This window comes from Pteropus medius, unplaced genomic scaffold (assembly GCF_902729225.1).
Source record: "Pteropus medius unplaced genomic scaffold, Ma_sr-lr_union100, whole genome shotgun sequence".
In the NCBI taxonomy this organism is placed as follows: domain Eukaryota; kingdom Metazoa; phylum Chordata; class Mammalia; order Chiroptera; family Pteropodidae; genus Pteropus; species Pteropus medius.
In genome coordinates this window covers 4,038,230-4,054,726 of record NW_024342466.1, presented here as the reverse complement: position 1 = coordinate 4,054,726, position 16,497 = coordinate 4,038,230, and the positions used below count along the sequence as shown (strand labels likewise).

The 16,497-nt window shown below is 64.3% G+C and overlaps 1 protein-coding gene across 6 annotated transcripts in view; it reads left to right on the top strand.

Moving 5' to 3' along the window:
* Positions 1 to 15,078, top strand: part of KIF1A (kinesin family member 1A) — a 74,717-nt gene extending 59,639 nt beyond the window's left edge. For all 6 annotated transcript variants that reach the window (XM_039861032.1, XM_039861009.1, XM_039861024.1 and 3 more), the window contains 11 exons: positions 4,717 to 4,831; positions 5,706 to 5,839; positions 6,600 to 6,661; positions 6,876 to 7,021; positions 7,599 to 7,799; positions 8,152 to 8,229; positions 8,559 to 8,683; positions 9,590 to 9,742; positions 10,202 to 10,394; positions 11,258 to 11,376; positions 11,780 to 15,078. In XM_039861032.1, coding sequence (XP_039716966.1) covers positions 4,717 to 4,831; positions 5,706 to 5,839; positions 6,600 to 6,661; positions 6,876 to 7,021; positions 7,599 to 7,799; positions 8,152 to 8,229; positions 8,559 to 8,683; positions 9,590 to 9,742; positions 10,202 to 10,394; positions 11,258 to 11,376; positions 11,780 to 11,822 — 1,369 coding nt within the window. In that variant the 3' untranslated portion in view covers positions 11,823 to 15,078. The remainder of the gene's footprint in view (positions 1 to 4,716; positions 4,832 to 5,705; positions 5,840 to 6,599; positions 6,662 to 6,875; positions 7,022 to 7,598; positions 7,800 to 8,151; positions 8,230 to 8,558; positions 8,684 to 9,589; positions 9,743 to 10,201; positions 10,395 to 11,257; positions 11,377 to 11,779) is intronic.
* Positions 15,079 to 16,497: the final 1,419 nt, after the last annotated feature.

Below are 16,497 nucleotides of genomic sequence, written 5' to 3'. Positions count from 1 at the left end.
GCCCTGAGGTTCCATCTCAGCCCCCCAGGTCCCCTCTACACTGGCTGCCCTCTCCCTCCTGTTTCTCCATCTTCTTTAGTTTTTATTTCCTTGGAATATCTTTTACTTTTTTATTTATTTTGCTTCCTTCCCCTACCCCTTGGCTGAGTCCCTTCTGCCTCCACTCTTGATTTGGCTGCTTTGGTAGTCTCCTGCCCTCCCAGAGACACTGGCTGGCCTTCCCCCCGCCCCCCGCCTACCCCACCGCCCCCCGCCCGAGGGAGCGGGCGCCCGCATGCCGGCTGCTGGCCCGGCTTCTGCGGGTGGAAGGAAAGGGAGGGAGGGAGGGGCCGACAGGAGCCTCCGCCAGGTCATCTCTGCCCCTTCCACCCTGGCAGGGCCCCTGGCCTGGCCCTGGCCACACTCACCCTTTTGGAAGTCGGTGGGCGGTGAAGTTCTGAAGGGCCCGGTACGCGTCTAGACTCACCTGGGCGGTCCCAGGTCCAGGCCAGAGGCACGGCTCCCTCCCGGACTCTCTCGAGGCCCCTGCCCGGGGCAGCCAGGTGTGGGGTCAGCAAGGCCCTGGGGACGGTCAGCCTCAGTCCCTCATCCACACTTTGTCTGTGAGACTCTAGTCTGCCCGAGCAGAGGGTCAGGCCCGTCACTCTCTGGGTCTCTGTGGATGGGGCCAGAGCTCCGTGCGGTGGGGCCCTGTGCATCGGCTGTGTGGGAAGATGAAGTGAGCAGCAGGAAGGCTGCCGGCCCGAGCGTGTGAGCCTTTAAGCTACGGGGAGGTGGGGCAGGCGGTGTGGGGGGCACTGAGGCAGCGTCCTTGTCAGGTCATGGCTGAGAATGGGCAGGACAGGTGGTCACTGAATGGGGCAGCAGCCAGGCTGTGGTTCCTATTGGCGTGTCCGAGGGCATGCGTGCCCAATCAGTGACAAAGACTGCGTAGGCCCTCCCCGGGGACACTAGTGGGTGAGGCAGAGGCCACAGAGGGGAGCTTGCAGTGGTGGTGGCTGCAAGGAGGAGGGGGCACAGCCCTGCAGGGCTTGGAACAGGGACCCGCCTCGGGGACCTGCCTCTTCCGGGCAGTCAGGAGGGCTTGCTGGAGGAGGCGGTCCGCTGGCTGGTCCTGGGCATGAGCAAGGCTGGCCAAGCAGTCTCCCTGGCCTCAGAAGGCTTGGGGTGGGAAACTGTCTGCTCCGGTTCATCCCCTGGAGGGGACCCAGGTTAGGGCTGTTTCTTTGATGAGTGGAGACTTCCAGGCCCATCAGGATGTTTTGGTCAAGTTCTCATTTTTACAACCAGCTCAGTGTGATAGAGGGGTGCTCAGGCTGGCCTGGACACCCCCACTTAAACACATCGGCCTCGGGGAAAGTTCTGGGTAAAGTGGAAACAGCCCGGTGACCGGGGGTGGGACCGGGCACCTGGGAAGGAGAGGGAGACGGTTTTCCTTGTCAGGAGGGCCTCCTCCACCAGCCCCCGACTTCACGAGGACCTCCCTGCTGCACCTGGGCAGGGGTCCATCCCCAATCCAGAGAGGGGTTCCTCAGCCCTGGGGCTCTTGGCCTGAAGAGGAGGCTCAGGGCGTTGAGAGGAAAGGGTGGGTGGAGCCCCAGGATCCAGCAGGAGCCCCTGTGGTGGGCGGTGGGAGGTGATGGAGGGAGTTTCGGAGGCGGTCAGGGATCTGGGGCCGCCCCGCCTGGGCTGAGGCAGCCTGGCTGCGCCCTTGGCTGGCAGTGTGAGCGTGGACAAGTGGCAGAACCTTCTGGAACCTTGCTGTGCATGAGGCGACACGTAGAAAGCTGCTGACAGGGGGACTCATACACGTCACCACAAACTTAAGTCGCGTGATCATCGCCGGTCCCTAGTTGGTATTTAATTTACTCTCAGTTCACTTGGCGTGATGTGCACAGCCTCTGGGCAGAAGCAGATTGTGTTTATACTACTGCTTTCGTTTTGCCCTTGGGGCTGCACTAAGTTCCAGGTCCTCCCGCACGGTGCTCGGGGCCACCCTACTGGAGCGGAGGAGGTGGGCTTTGTGACAGCACGTGATTTAAAAACACTGGTTCAATCTCTGTCCCTCATTCTTTTATCTCACAGGGGCTCAGAGGAGAAGGGTCCACAACACCTTCAAAGTGCTTTGGTGTTGGGGGACCCCCACCTCATCTTGCCAGGTGGGGACCTGGTCTCCCCAGGCAGATGGGCCAGTCTGGTGCCCCAGAGGCTGCCCAGCCTTCCTGGGAAGGGCCCAGAGTGGAGTTTGTCGAGACACCATACCTCAGAGCCCATGCCCAGCACGCAGGGCGACATCCCTGTGGTTCTGGGGTGGCCCGGGCTCTGCACTTCCCACCGGTTCCTATGTGGGGCTGACGCCACGGCCCGGGGACCCCACATCTGGGCCACATGTTCCCCTTTAACCGTATCCGGGGGCCGAACGCCTCGTGGAGCAAAGCAAGGGGCGCCGCAGGGGAAGGGGTGGCGGGTGGGCCGCGTGCTACTCCTGAGCTGGGGTCTCATGGGGCTCCCCCTCAGCCACCCACAGTCTTTACTTCCTGCTGAGCGATCCAGGGGGCACCGCCCATGGCTCCTTGCAGGCCTGGGACGTCCCCTGTGGCTGCACCGTCCGTGGCTCCCTGTGAACCTGCTACCCACCCCCCTTGAGCACACCCACCGCTGTCCAGCCTCTTACTTGAGGTCTGGGTGAGACACTCCCCCACCCCACCCCACACAGCCCTCAGGGGCGTGGGGCTCAGGACTGCTGTCCAGGACCCTCCCTGCCCAGGCTTCAGGGTCTGGCACCCATGGCCACATGAAGCCACTACTGGCTGTAGGCCAAGGACTGGTCTGCGGGAGGTGGCATGGGGCTGCGGGCTGACCAGTGCTTTGGAGACAGCCTGTGGGCACCATCATGGCTATGCCCAGTTGGACCCTGGTCTGGTTGGTCATCTTGGCCCTGGGGGAATGGGGCAGTAAAAGGCCCAGGAGGGCCCCTCCCTCCACCCCACCCCACGTGTAAGGCCCATGAGAATCAGGTTCTAGGTCACTGGAGGTCCAATCAAGGCGAGACTGCATCCCAGCCCTCTGCGCGGGGCCTCATGGGGAGGCAGCTGGCTTCTCCTCACGGCCCAGGCCTGGGCTCCGGCACAGTCCACCCCTCCTGGCCTCTAGGGTCGGGGGCCCTCAGGCTGGGCTCAGGGCCCTGGCAGAGGGCTGGTAGTGAGGGCAGTGATGCCCATCCCCATGTACTCAGCTCATTTAACCTGAAGACACCTTGATGAGGCAGCGACGGTCTGTCCAGGAAGCAGGGCACACAGATGTCTGCGATGGCCCCAGGGCACGCGGCTATGAGCTGGCCTTTGTGCTAGGCTGAGCTGCACTGGGCCTCTGGCTGTGCCCCCGGGCCTGGCCCCACAGAGCCCAGCCATCTGGGGGCCCCGGGATAGACAGCGTTCCTCCAGGTGTTGGTCATGCCGGGGACAGACCCAAGGCCCCCGGTGCAGACACGGTGGGGCGGGGGCGTCCGCGGTGCCGGGCTGGGGGCTTGGCGTGGCGTCTCGGCCCGTGTCAGTTAGCTCGTCGGGTGGCGGTGCGTGTTCTGACATGTGCATCTCTTCTGTGTGTGTACGTGTGTGTCCTGGCTGCCTCGCCTTAGCGTTTCGTTCGGAAGTGACACTAGGTACAGCTCGCGCGCGTCCTCCACCCTCTTCCGCTTTCCGCCCGCTTCCTCCTCCGGCGTCTCCCCGCGCTGTCCTCACGTCCCTCCCTCGGCTCTTCGTCCTCAGTGCCGTGTGCGACAGCGGCCCTGCCCCACCCCACGGCTTCACCCCGCACGCCTGGACGGAGCCGGGGCGACGGGGCACCCCTGAGCCGGCCGTGCGGGCTGTTTGTGTTGACGTGTTTCTCAGCTGTGTCTGGGAGGGTGCTGGGACGGAAACCGGGCGGGGGGGGTGCGGCAGCACCGCCCGGGGCCCGCGGGCGACCGTGGCGTGGACTGAGGCGTCCCCGCCTCCAGTCTGAAAGACAGCGGAACGTGCGCCCGGCCTAAGGCCAGAGTTTAGGTGCCCGCCCGGCCTAAGGCCAGAGTTTAGGTGCCGCTGCGTGGGCCCTTGGCTCACGCTCTGCTCGGCATCTTCCTGGGTCAGAGACGGGCCAGAGAGGAGGGGCCACTACGGCTTTGTGCACGGCGGGGCCTCGCGCCGTGGGCAGCAGAGCCCTCTGTGGCCGGCCTCCCGGTTTCCACTCCCAGCACCGTCCCGAGGGCCCTGACGGAGGGGAGGGGCCCTGGAGGGTTTCTGCAAACCCAGACCGGTTCCCTCGGGTCCAGGCAGAGGCCCAGGCGCCTCCTCACGCAGACCGAGGCCCCGTCCCGCCCCCTCCTCCCCGCCGTCCTTCTCACACCCGCTCCCTCCCTCCCCTGTCTCCGTCCTTCGCTTTCGGCCCTCCTGCCTCTCCTCGCCCCAGCCCCAGAGCTCAGGTGGGCTCAGGTGTCCAGTCCGTCCCTCCACGGTGGAGCTGGCTGCTGGTTCACCTTGCTGGAGCCACCTGCCCCGCCCCGGGCCTGAGTGAGGAGGGTCGGTCCTTCCTGGACACCGCCCCCCAGGCTTCCGGACCCGTGGCCCCAGGGCAATCCTGTGGGTGGCCCACATGCCGTATGTCTGTCCGTCTGCATGTCCCCGCCCCAGCCGCACGCGGCCGCACCTGGTTACCTCACCGCGTCTCTGCCCCACCCAGGACCTTTTACCAGTTCGAGGCTGCGTGGGACAGTTCCATGCACAACTCCCTGCTGCTGAACCGGGTCACCCCGCATCGGGAGAAGATCTACGTGACCCTCTCCGCTTACATCGAGGCAAGGCACCCATGTCCAGGGCGTGCCGCTGGAGTCACCTGGCCCCCAGCCTGAAGTGCTGGCCAGCGGCCTAGGGCCCTGGGCAGCCCGACAGCCGCCCCACCTCGGGGGACTTCCCAGTCTTCGTTAAAGCCACGTGCTCTGGATGGCAGTGCTCACGGCTAGTCCACTCCACAGTCTCTGCTGTGGGGAGCTGTTCCTGGGGTCGCAAAGTGACTGCAGCCCCACCAGACGTTGCATCCGTGTTCCAGGCAGCATGAAAACAGAACCCTCTCCCATCCCCGGGGTCTCGGGCTGTGGGTTCCCTGTGAGCACAGGAGGAGGCTGGGGGCGTGGGTGTTTCTGGCCAGGCATAGTGGCCTCGGGAGGTTTGGGGTCAGCAGTGAAGGTGAGGGCGCCCACCTCCCACCCAAGCTAGTTACTCCAGGGGTGACGCGGGGCCTGTGTGACCACCTCGCAGGGCGATGGTTTGCCGGGCTGAGGAACCTGGCTGCGCTCTGCCCGAACAAGTCCCCGGCACCCGCCAGCTTTGTCAGTAGTTCCCTGGGCTCCGGGGAGAGCCAGCTGTTTAAGACAGCACAGCCACTGCCACTGCGTGGTCCTGTGGGTGCAAGGCCACATGGCCGTGTCCTCACGAGCGCTCCCTGCAGTGAGCCGGGTTTTGTGGCAAGGCTGCTGGGGCCGTGAGGGCCAGGCCTGTGTCCAGGGCCCTCGGGCGCCTGCACGGACACTGCGCCCCCGCTCCAGGCCTGAGTGTGGGGCCGCGCCAGCCCAGGAAGGCCTGGGCTGCGCTCAGTGTGGTGGCTCTTGCCTCTGAGAGGATAGACGCTCCAGGGCGTCCTTGCGCCTGAGCCCCTGCACCCCGGCCCTGCAGATGGAGAGCTGCACGCAGCCGGCCGTCATCACCAAGGACTTCTGCATGGTCTTCTGCTCCCGCGACGCCAAGCTGCCCGCCTCGCGCTCCATCCGCAACCTGTTCGGCAGTGGCAGCCTGCGCGCCTCGGAGAGGTGAGCCCGCCAGGGGCCCTGCCGCGGGCGTGGCCCCGAGCCCCAGCCGTGTGACACGTGCGTGGCACGTGCATGGCGCGTGCAGGTAGGCGCAGACTGGCTTAGCGGGGAGGCTTACCTCACTTGTCTAGACAAGGTCGTTGGAGGTCACGAGCACATGGGGGTACATGGGGGGCTTGCTGAGGGGCCGGCCTGCAGTGTACAGTGGGGAAGGCCTGGGGTGACCACTCCGGGGTCCACCATGGGCGGTCCAGGGGCCCCACTGCACCCCATTGCCAGGCGGTCTTCCAGCAGCGGGCCCACCGAGGGTGCTGGCCACCTTGGTCCCCTTCAGCGAGGCTCCCGCATGCTCTGTCTTTTGGACCCCAGTATACAGGCTACTCTGGGCCAAGCTGGGAGGAAAGAGTGTGGGGATCAGGACTCAGTGGCCTTGAGCTGGCCATGACCCAGTTACCTGGAGGTCGTCTGCTGAGCATGGGATGCCACCGGCTGGCAGGCCCCACCTCCATGAGAGGGTTGGTGGGACTCCCTCAGCAGAATCGGGGGTCCTGGGGGACAGAGGTCAGGATGAGGCTGAACGTACGAGCTGCAGCCCGGGGACCGGACACACCAGCTGCCCCAGCATGGGCCACCGGCCCCAGCATGGGCCACCGGCATGGGCGCGAGGCAGGGCTGGTGCCAGTGTGCGTTCGATGGCAGTGACAGTCGGCCCGGGCATTGCTGCTCCTGGTGACGACGTGCCCCCCCCAACTCCCCACAGCAACCGTGTGACGGGCGTGTATGAGCTCAGCCTGTGCCATGTGGCCGACGCGGGGAGCCCAGGTGGGGCTCTCTCTGGCTTGTGGGGCGGGGGACTTGGGGTCCAGCGTGCTCTGTGGCGGGTAGACCAAGGGTGGGAGGTGGGGTCGGGCGGGGAGCCCCGCGGTGGGGGCCCTGTGCCTTCGCGCCCGGGCGGGGGCGGGGCCCGGGTCTGGCGGGGGCGGGGCCCGGGTCTGGCAGGGGCGGGGCCCGGGGCTGACGGGCGTCCCGGGCGCAGGGATGCAGCGGCGCCGCAGGCGGGTGCTGGACACGTCCGTGGCCTACGTGAGGGGCGAGGAGAACCTGGCCGGCTGGCGGCCACGCAGTGACAGCCTCATCCTGGACCACCAGTGGGAGCTGGAGAAGCTGAGCCTCCTGCAGGAGGTGAGCCACGCCTGCCACCCCAGGATGGGTCACATGACACTCACACGGCCAATCACCGGTTTTGTGGCCCTCGCCAAAAACGAGGACCGGCTTAGAGCAGGTTTACTCTCCACCTGACTGCAGGATGGTGGAGAGAAGGGGAACGGGGGGCGGGGGACACGGGTCGCTTGTCGCTTTGGTTGGGCAACCAGCATCTAGCAGTAGACGCCAAGTACCCAGGCTACGGGGTGCACGTGGATAGTGTCGGGGGGAAGCCCAGGCCCACGATCTGAGCCCTCCTCAAGGCCGGAGCTGCAGAGCCCACGGCCCTCCCTCCTGGAAGCTGCTGTCCATCGGCTCATGGCCGGTGTGCGCTGGGGCACGAGGCCAGCACCTCCGTGGAGGGAGGGCAGCGTGTTGGCCTCAATGAAGGCAGCTGCAGGACTCGGGTGGGGGCCGAGTCCCGTGTCACACACTGTGGCCCAGGGAAAGGCGGGCTCTCCCAGGACCTGGCCGGGGCCCTGGTGCTCGGTGGAGCCTCCGCCCACCCCGCCTCGTGAGCACAGCGGGTGAGGTCGCACTGGGCTCGCGTGTGCAGGTGGAGAAGACCAGGCACTACCTGCTGCTGCGGGAGAAGCTGGAGACCACGCAGCGGCCGGGCCCCGAGGCGCTGTCTCCAGCCTCCAGCGAGGACTCCGAGTCCCACAGCTTGTCCAGCGCCTCCTCCCCGCTCTCAGCCGAGGGCCGCCCGTCGCCACTGGAGGCGCCCAGCGAGAGGCAGCGGGAGCTGGCCGTCAAGGTGGGCGGCTGGGCCCCTGCAGCGTCCTATGACCAGGACGGGGGTGGTTCCTAGAGTCCCCCTATCCGTCACCCCACCCCACCCTCACTGGGATCCGGGTCCTGTTCCAGCCTCCTCCCCGAGCAGTGGCTTGCCCTCTCCTGAGTGCCCACATTGGTGGGAACTCACCTCCGCCACTCAGAAATGGCACCCCCTGCTGCTGAGGCCTCTGGCCCTGTGGACCACGCTGCTCCCCACCCCACCTCCGCCCAGGCCGCAGCCTGCCCTGGGGGTGTCCCGGGGGAGGGGCGGAGGTGCCGGCCCCTGGGCCGTCTGCTCCCAGAGGTGCTGACCGCGCGCTTGCTCTCTGCAGTGCTTACGCCTCCTCACGCACACGTTCAACAGAGAGTACGTGCATAGCCACGTCTGCACCAGCGCCAGTGAGAGCAAGGTGGGCGCCACGTCGGGCCCCGGCCCACACACCCGGCGGCTCGGTCCTCACCTGGGCCCTCCGCCAGGGAGGGCCTGTCCCCACCGCCCTCAAGCTGCACACTGCAGTCGGCTGGGCCACACCATCCCCGACCCCACCCAGAGCGGTCCTCGCCCTGCGGCCACGAGGAAGGGCAGGGGCATCGGGAGGCTGGACAGAGGGTGCCTGCAGTTGGGGTGGGAGTTCATGAGAGTTAGAATGCCAGCAGAGGTTCAGAAGGACTGTCCCCACGAGGGCCCAGAGATGGTCTGTGTCCCCGTCCCCCACAACAGGCTCGCTCTCCTCCGCAGCTCTCCGAGATGTCTGTCACCCTGCTGCGGGACCCGTCCATGTCCCCCCTGGGGGCGGCCACACTCACTCCCTCCTCCACCTGCCCGTCTCTGGTGGAGGGGCGGTATGGAGCCGCTGAGCTGAGGTGAGTGAGCTCCAGGCTCTCGGAGATGCTTCCGGCACCGTGAGCCCGCCGGTGACTCAGGCGGAGTGCAGAGAAGGGGGTCCCAAGTGGCTGAGTGACTTGGGACAGCCATGTACACCCAGGGTGGCGCCTGGTGGGGGGTGCCTCGCGCCTGGAGTCTGCTCTGTGCCCACCCTCAGCTCCTATCCAAGCACGGCGTCTTCCTTCTGTCTGAGGCTGTTTTGTTTTGAAGGGTAAATTTACAACGTAGCCATGAATAAAACCAGGAACGGGTCAGATGGGCAGTGCTTGCAAAGCACTCCGCGGGGGGGAAGGTGGCAAAAAAGAACTCAGGGAACCACTAGCTGCTGTCATGGACGAGGGCCGTGTGACGTCTGCTAGGCCTCACACAGACTGCCAGCCCCGTGTATCCAATCCGTCAGATTTTAAAACCCCTCAGTGTTTTCAAATCCTCTTCTTAAAAAAAAAGAGGAAAAAAGATGGCGTCCAGCTCTCTAGCCGTCCTCCTGAGCCAGGCCTCCCTGGCCCCCAGGTCCGGTCACTCAAGCCAGGCGGGTGGCATGTGCCGTGGCATGTCCCTGAGACCTTGGTGTCAATGTCGGCTCAGTTTGGGAGATGGAGAGTTGCTGGAGCCACCTTTACGGGTGGCGGGGGGAGGGCGGAACGTGCCACGGGGCCAGAGGGGTGCGTCCTGCACAGCTGGGACCCTCCCCACCCGTCCAGCATGGTCCGGAATCAGGCAGCTGGGCCCCAGAGCTCCGACTGGGCGCGGCGGGCAGACCGCCAGGGGCGCCCCCAGCGGCCCCGAGGGCATGACGCTGGCTGACGTGGGACTGGTGGCGATGGTTCTGGGTCCCGCAAGGAGCCGCCAGGCAGGACTCCAGTGCCTTCGCTCTGCTCTCCCAGGATCCCCCAGCCCAGCTCCCGGCCAGCCAGCCCGGAGCCAGAGCCCACGCCAGAGGCAGAGTCCAAGAAGACGCCGTCCCCTGCTCAGGGAGCGGAGGCGGACAAAGAGCCCCAGCGCCTGCTGGTCCCCGACATCCAGGAAATTCGAGTCAGGTGCGTGGGGCGCCGCCCCAAGCTGTTTCTTCAAAAGTACCGTCCAGCAGCCATCTCCACAGGACGGGCTGGCCGCCCTGATCTGGGGCAGCGGCAGGGGCGGTCAAAGCCAGGGCCCAGGGTCCAGGCCCCGGGGTGGCGGTGGTGACGCGGCTGCAGGTTACCAGTGTGGCCCCTGGTGGCCCTTTGGCCCTGGGAATGCCGCACGGATGGGCTGTGGTCACGAGCCACAGCGTGGCGGGGCCGGGCAGCTTCTGCTTTCTCAGCGTCTTCCCAGTTCACATCTGGGAATCAGGCGGGGTGGCTGGCTCTGGTCTCGCCTCCCGGGTGGGGTTCCCCCAGGTGGCCGTCCCTGGCCGTCCCTCCTGCAGGCCAGCTGCTGCCCGTGCTGTGGCGGCCCCGCTGCCTGTGCCACTGGCTGCTGGGAGGGCACAGCGAGCAGGTGTCCCATCCCCACAGCCCCATCGTCTCCAAGAAGGGGTACCTGCACTTCCTGGAGCCGCACACGGCCGGCTGGGCCAAGCGCTTCGTGGTGGTGCGGCGGCCCTATGCCTACATGTACAACAGTGACAAGGACGCCGTGGAGAGGTTCGTGCTCAACCTGTCCACTGCCCAGGTGGAGTACAGTGAGGACCAGCAGGCCATGCTCAAGGTACGGCCAGCGACATGGGGCGGGCGGGTCCCCGGCCAGGGCCTCGTCCCCCCGCCGTGGGCCCTTGTCTGAGGCCATCCAGTCCTGCCTCTCGTGGGCAGAGGCACTGGGGGCGGCTGCTCTGTCCCCCTCCCCACCTCGTGTCTCAGGGTTTCTGTCCCCCATGGGGCCGATGGTCCTGTGACAGGCGGTGGTGGTGGGTGGGACAAGCATTTGCCCTCTCCCGTTGGATGGCCAGTGGCCCCGCCCCTCCCAGGGACGCCTGTGGTGGGCGGGGCCTCATCCTCACACTGCAGCAGGGCCGTGGTCCAGGGCTGCAGCCCCCGTCCCCTCGTCCTCTGGCTTCACCTCGGCTCCTGTCTGAGCAGCCGCCCCAGACGGCTGTGCCGGGTGCCCGAGCTGCTCCTGCGGGCGCCTGCAGTACTCACTAGGCGACTTTTTATTCCCCAGGTGGGGGGTGGGAGTGGAAACTCAACTTGCCACCTATACCCGCCATGCTGAGGGCTCAGGCTTGCGAGAAACGCCGGATAAGTAGGCCCCAGCGGACACATCTGTACTGCGGCTGAGCCAGGGTCCTAGGGAAGGAATCTTGGCCACGAGGGGTGAATGCATCCTGTAGGGACAGAGCGCTGGCAAGGTGTCCCCACGGCACAAGAGGAGGCAGGGTGCCCCGGCCGTGAGCGGGCGGAAGGGGGCACAGCCGGGCCATGCACACCGCGGAGTCCCTGCCGCCCGCCCGGCCCCGCCCGCTCCCGCGGCCTGCCTGCCCGTCCCCTCGTGCCTGCTCTCTCCCGAGGGGCCCTCCCTGGCCCGTGGCCGCCGCGCGCTGGCCCTCCCGCCTCTCACAGCGCGATGTCTTGCAGACGCCCAACACGTTCGCGGTGTGCACGGAGCACCGGGGCATCCTGCTGCAGGCCAACAGCGACAAGGACATGCACGACTGGCTGTACGCGTTCAACCCTCTCCTGGCCGGGACCATACGGTAGGGCCGCGTCGGGACCTGGGCAGCTGTCCGAGTCTCCGCCAGCGGGGACGGAGGGCCTGGGGGGACCTTCCTGAGGACGGGAACGCCCGTTTTTGTGTCGTTGCTGCTCACACAGAATCCCGAGATTTTCAAACTTTGTTGCTACCAGCGTCAGCTCTCGCTCAGGGAAAATGCGTCTGTGTGGGGGGTAGCCAGGCCCCTCCCACCTCGGGGGCTGATGGGAGAGCGGCCGCTCCTGCCCAGTCACAGGGACAGGAAACCGAGGTTGAGTCCCTGGTGATACGGGAGCCAGCAGGGGCCCAGGGACATCAAGCAGCCTGGAAGGCTGCTGTGGCCGCCCCTCCGGGCCTCCGCCACCTCCGCCCACCTGACCGCTGCTCGTCTCCCGGCCCTCCTGCAGGTCCAAGCTCTCCAGAAGGAGGTCTGCCCAGATGAGGGTCTGAGCCGAACACGCCCCAGCCCTGGACACAGCCAGCAGGCCCGGCCCTGCCCACCCCCGCCCCGTTATCTCGCCACCCACCGTGTCATCGCCGCCCAGCACCCCCCCCAAACCAGACAGCCAAGGCCCCTCCTCCTGGGGACACCCACGCTGGGTCCAACGAGCCCCACCTCTGGCCAGGGGACCGGCATCACACGACCCATCATGCTCCCAGCAGAGGCCACGTTGTCACTCTCTCAGACGTGCCCTGTGGGGAGTTGGGAGAGGCCACGAGTCATGGGGTGTCGCTGCCATTCTAATATTTTTTTAAGCATAGACAGACTTATAATTAACATACAGTAGTTAGCGACGTTGAAACGGTCCACTCAGCAATTAATGATAAGACTGTGTTCTGTTTATAAGTATTTATTTCTAATGCCTTCACACAGACCTGCGGGGTTCAGGTGGACCTCGGCCCCGCTTAGTCCCATGCGCCTCTCCCAAGCCTCTTAGGGACAGACAGGTGGGCAGCCACCCCGCAAGGCCACGGTGAGGAGGTGCCTGGGCGAGCGCTCCCCTCCGGCCGCCTGCCCACCCCTCGCCGGGGGTGTGTGTGTGTGTCGGGGACGCTGATGCCTCAAGTCCGAGCTGCAGGGAGGGTCGCATGCCACCTGCACAGAGGCTGCCTGAGACGCGGCTCAGCTGTGCCGGGTGGCGCCTGGGAGCGTGCGGGAGGTGAGGGAGACAGGCGGGGGAGGGCCGGGACCCCGCAGTCGTGTCTGCGTCCAGGCTAGCAGGGTGCAGGTGGCTGTGCTAGTGGTTGGCGGTCAGGCAGTGAGGGGCCTGGGGTGCAGCCTCTCCAGCTGTGGGAGCAATGGGGTGAGCTCGGGGTCAGTCCCGGGAAGAAAGTCGGAGCCCCCCTCTTGGCCCCAGCGGGAGGGAGTCTGTGAGTGCTGGCAAGAAGGCGGCATGGGGTCAGGGGAGGGCCGTCCACCACCCAGCCCTACCCCGCCATCCCCAAGGTGCTGCCTGTCTCGTTCTGGCCTCCTTAAAACGTCCACTTCGTCCCCTCGGCAGACCCCGTGCCCGAGGTCGCCCAGGACATGTGGGGAGCCAGCCCAGGCCGAGTCTGGCCACGCGTCATGCCCAGGCCGTAAACCCATCGGAGAAGCCTCGGGGCCCAGGGCTCTCCTGTGCCCTGTCCCCCCACTCGAAGCCACATCTGGCCTCTTATCTCAAGGAAAAACAGCAACCGAACTGTAGAACCGTCCCCACCATGGCCCACCAAGAGCGGACTTCCTCCAGGGTTGGGGCGTTCCAGGCCCCAGAGTCACGCCCAGCCTCCCCGGGCACCTCCCCCTGCACCCCCTTGCGAGCCCCCGCCAGGCGCCACCCACTGACACCTGCCCTGCCCACCTGGTCTGGGTAACTGCAGCACACCCTGGAGTCCATGGCTCTGAGACTCCTTTTCACCCCATGCCGTCCCCACGTGGCACCGATGCCACGTGGACATTCTGATTCCGTGCACCGAGCCCAGCATGTCCCAGCTTCTCTGGGGACGTGTGCTGCCAGACCCCAGCCAAGCGAGGGTGCTGGTGTGAGTCGTTCCTTTGGGAAGGTTGTTCGGGCCCCACGAGCTGCACCTCAGACGAGGGACACATCTGAGCCCCTGTGACAGTGGCGTCTGCTCCTGCCGGCTGGCACTGCGCCTTCCTGTACCCACCTCGGGCGCAGCGCGTGGCGGCCGCCGGCTCCCTGCTGGCCTCCCTGGTGCCTGCATGGCCTGGTGACAGAGAAGTTGGTCGGCGAGAATCAAGGCCTAGGATCATGTTTGTGGGTGCGGGGGTACCTTTGGGGCCCCAGACGAGGGTCGCAGCCTGGACAGGACTCGGGCATTGTCCGAGAGCGGGGGGCCTGTGCTCCCTGCCGCAGATGTTCCCCAAAGTAGTGGGTAGAGACGCAGAGAGAAGAGGCGACAGCACCATCTGGGACGGGTGGTGGTTTTGGCTTTGTTGACGGCCGTGAGGGGGGCGGGGAGAAATGGGGGTGGCTGAGTCATTCTAAGGTGAGTCAGTTTCTGAGCTTCCGGCCGTGGCCCACTCAGGTCAGCCAGCCTGAGGCTGTGGCCTCCGAGGGGTCTAGGTGCTCCCACCCAGGGCACAGGTGTCTGAGGCCAACCAACCTGCAGAGCACCTGCTGTGTGGGGCAGAGCTGAGGGACGGGCCCCACCCGAGGGCTCCTGGGAACCATCCCAAGTCCAGGAGCATCCACGGCCACGGAGGGGACTGCCATCTTGGTGGGGACAAAGAGCCAGGTACGGGCCGCCTGACGCCCCCTTCCAGGCTTGCTCCGGGAGGAGGCGGGCCTGGGCAGGACTCGACACCCAGAATGGCTGGAGAGGAAGTCCATCCCGAGTGAGGGCGGCTCCTCGCCCGCCCTCCCCACCTGAAACTGCCCATGGGCCACATCAGGACAGGTCTTTTCACAAACCGGACTCAGTTTCCATACCTGTGGGCAGCAAGGCTGGCCTGGGGGCTGCTGAGGGTCCTCAGGTGCGGGGGGCGGGGGTCTGGGATCCGGGTCTGGCCGTGGCTGCTGCTGTCTTAAGTGAGTGGGGGAGGGGAGCAGGGTCCAGCAGGCCACCTCGCGGATGGTTTTGTTTGAATACTTGATGCTGCTCAGGCTGCAGCCTCGTTTCGAGGGGTGGCCATCCTCGTCTGGAGCGAGCTCTCTGTCCCCTCCAGGGGAGGGGAGCTCCCTGTGGCCCCGGGAGGGGCCTGCCGGGCTCCAGTGCAACCTGGCTGGTGCCCAGGCTGTGTTGAGATGTGAGTTGCAAGGCTCCCTGCTCTGAACAACGGCTCATAAGATGCCAGCGTTTCCCCGACCACACGCGCACAGGCACAGGCACAGGCACAAGCGCACCTGGCAGCTGGTGCCCCTGGTGCCCCTTGGCAGCTGAACACTCCGGAGGGGCTGCAAACGTCGCTGATGTTACAGGCGTGAGTGAGCCAGGTTGCCCCACTGGTCCTCCGAACGGCAGGCTGTGGCTTCTCCCTGGGCCTGTGCTTCCTGTAGCTGCCTGTCCCCTGAGGTCCCCTGTGGCTTGTACATATGTGGTTGTGTGGCACACCCTGGCCCCTGCACCGTAACCGCCATCCTGACGTAACTAGTTCCCTGACGTCCTAACCCTGAGTGTGAGGTTCTAGGCTCCTGTACTGTGTGTGTGCACTTAAGGCTCTGTCTGATTAAGAAATAAATTTGGCTCCTCATGCAGCACCAGACCTGTGGGCCTCTGCTGTGCGTCATTTGTGCTTCAAGTCTGTTGGTGGGGCTGAAAATGGTCCCAGAGGCCAGGTGTCCAGCACTGCCAGAGATAGCGCCCACATCCCCAGGGGTACCGCGGGCAGGAGGTACGAGAGGGTGTTTACCGTGCGAGTGCCCACCTACCTCCCTCGATACCTGGCCACAGCCGTCTGGATGGCTCAGGTGCCCTCAGCATGCTGACCCTATACTGCCAGCTTCCCGCTCAGGCAGCCTAAGTCATTTTATGCGGTCAGCATCAGCCTGATACACAACCGGACAAAGACATTACAAGAAAATAAAATGACAGACCAATATCCTCTATCAACATAGAAACAAATATCCTTAATCACATATTACCAGACCGAATCTAATAATATGTAAAAAGGGTAATCCCTCATGACCAAGTGGCATCCTGGGAATGCATGGTTGGTTCAAAAATGAATCAATGCAATTAATTCACTATGTTAAACTAGTAAAAGAAAGATCATAGAATCCCTCTAGACACACAAAAATCCTTTGACAAAATCCCACATCCATCGGTAATCAAACCTTTAGGAAGAAGATAACTTCCGTAACTGATAAAGGGTGTCTGCGAGGAAGCGGCAGCTGACATACTGAACAGAAAAGATGAACGCGTGACGCCTAGGACTGGGGACAAGACTAGGGTGCCCTCCGCCTCGCGCCCATTCTCCGTGGCCTTGGAGGTCATAACCGGCACAGGCGGAACAGCAGCAACGGAACCGCCTGTGCCAGGCAGAAAATTCAAAGGAATATGCAAAACTGCTGGAATCGATAAGTGAGTTTAGCAAGTTTACGTAACACAAGGTCAATATGCAAATGCTAAGTTTATTTTTATGGACTAGGAATAAATTATTGGAAATTTGAATTTAAAAAACAGTACATTTATAGTAGCACCAAAAATGTGAGCTGCATTGGTATAACTCTAACAAAATGTATGCAAGATCTACAAAACATTGGAAGATGCAGTATTGTTAAGATGTTACCTCTTCTCAAATCGATCTGTAAATTAAACACAATGTCAGTGGAAATTCCCTGTAGATATCAACCAGCTGATTCTAAAAGTTACGTGAAGCGTAAAGGAACTAGAATAGCGAAACAGAAACGATACAGAAGAATAAAGTTAGACGAGCGGCGTTATCCAATTTCAAGGCTTACTCAAGCTGTAGCAACCAAGACTAACTTCTGAAGGCCACGTTCTGTCGGGCTGCATTTGCATGGCTTCTCAAAGACACAGCTGTAGTGATGGAGAGTGGGTTGGGGTCACAGGGGTCATGTGGGGAACACGTGGGCATAGGAGAGTTTTGTGGGAGGTGGAGCTGTTCTGTGTCCTAATAACCTTGGTGGTGACATATATCTATACATGCAGAACTAACAAC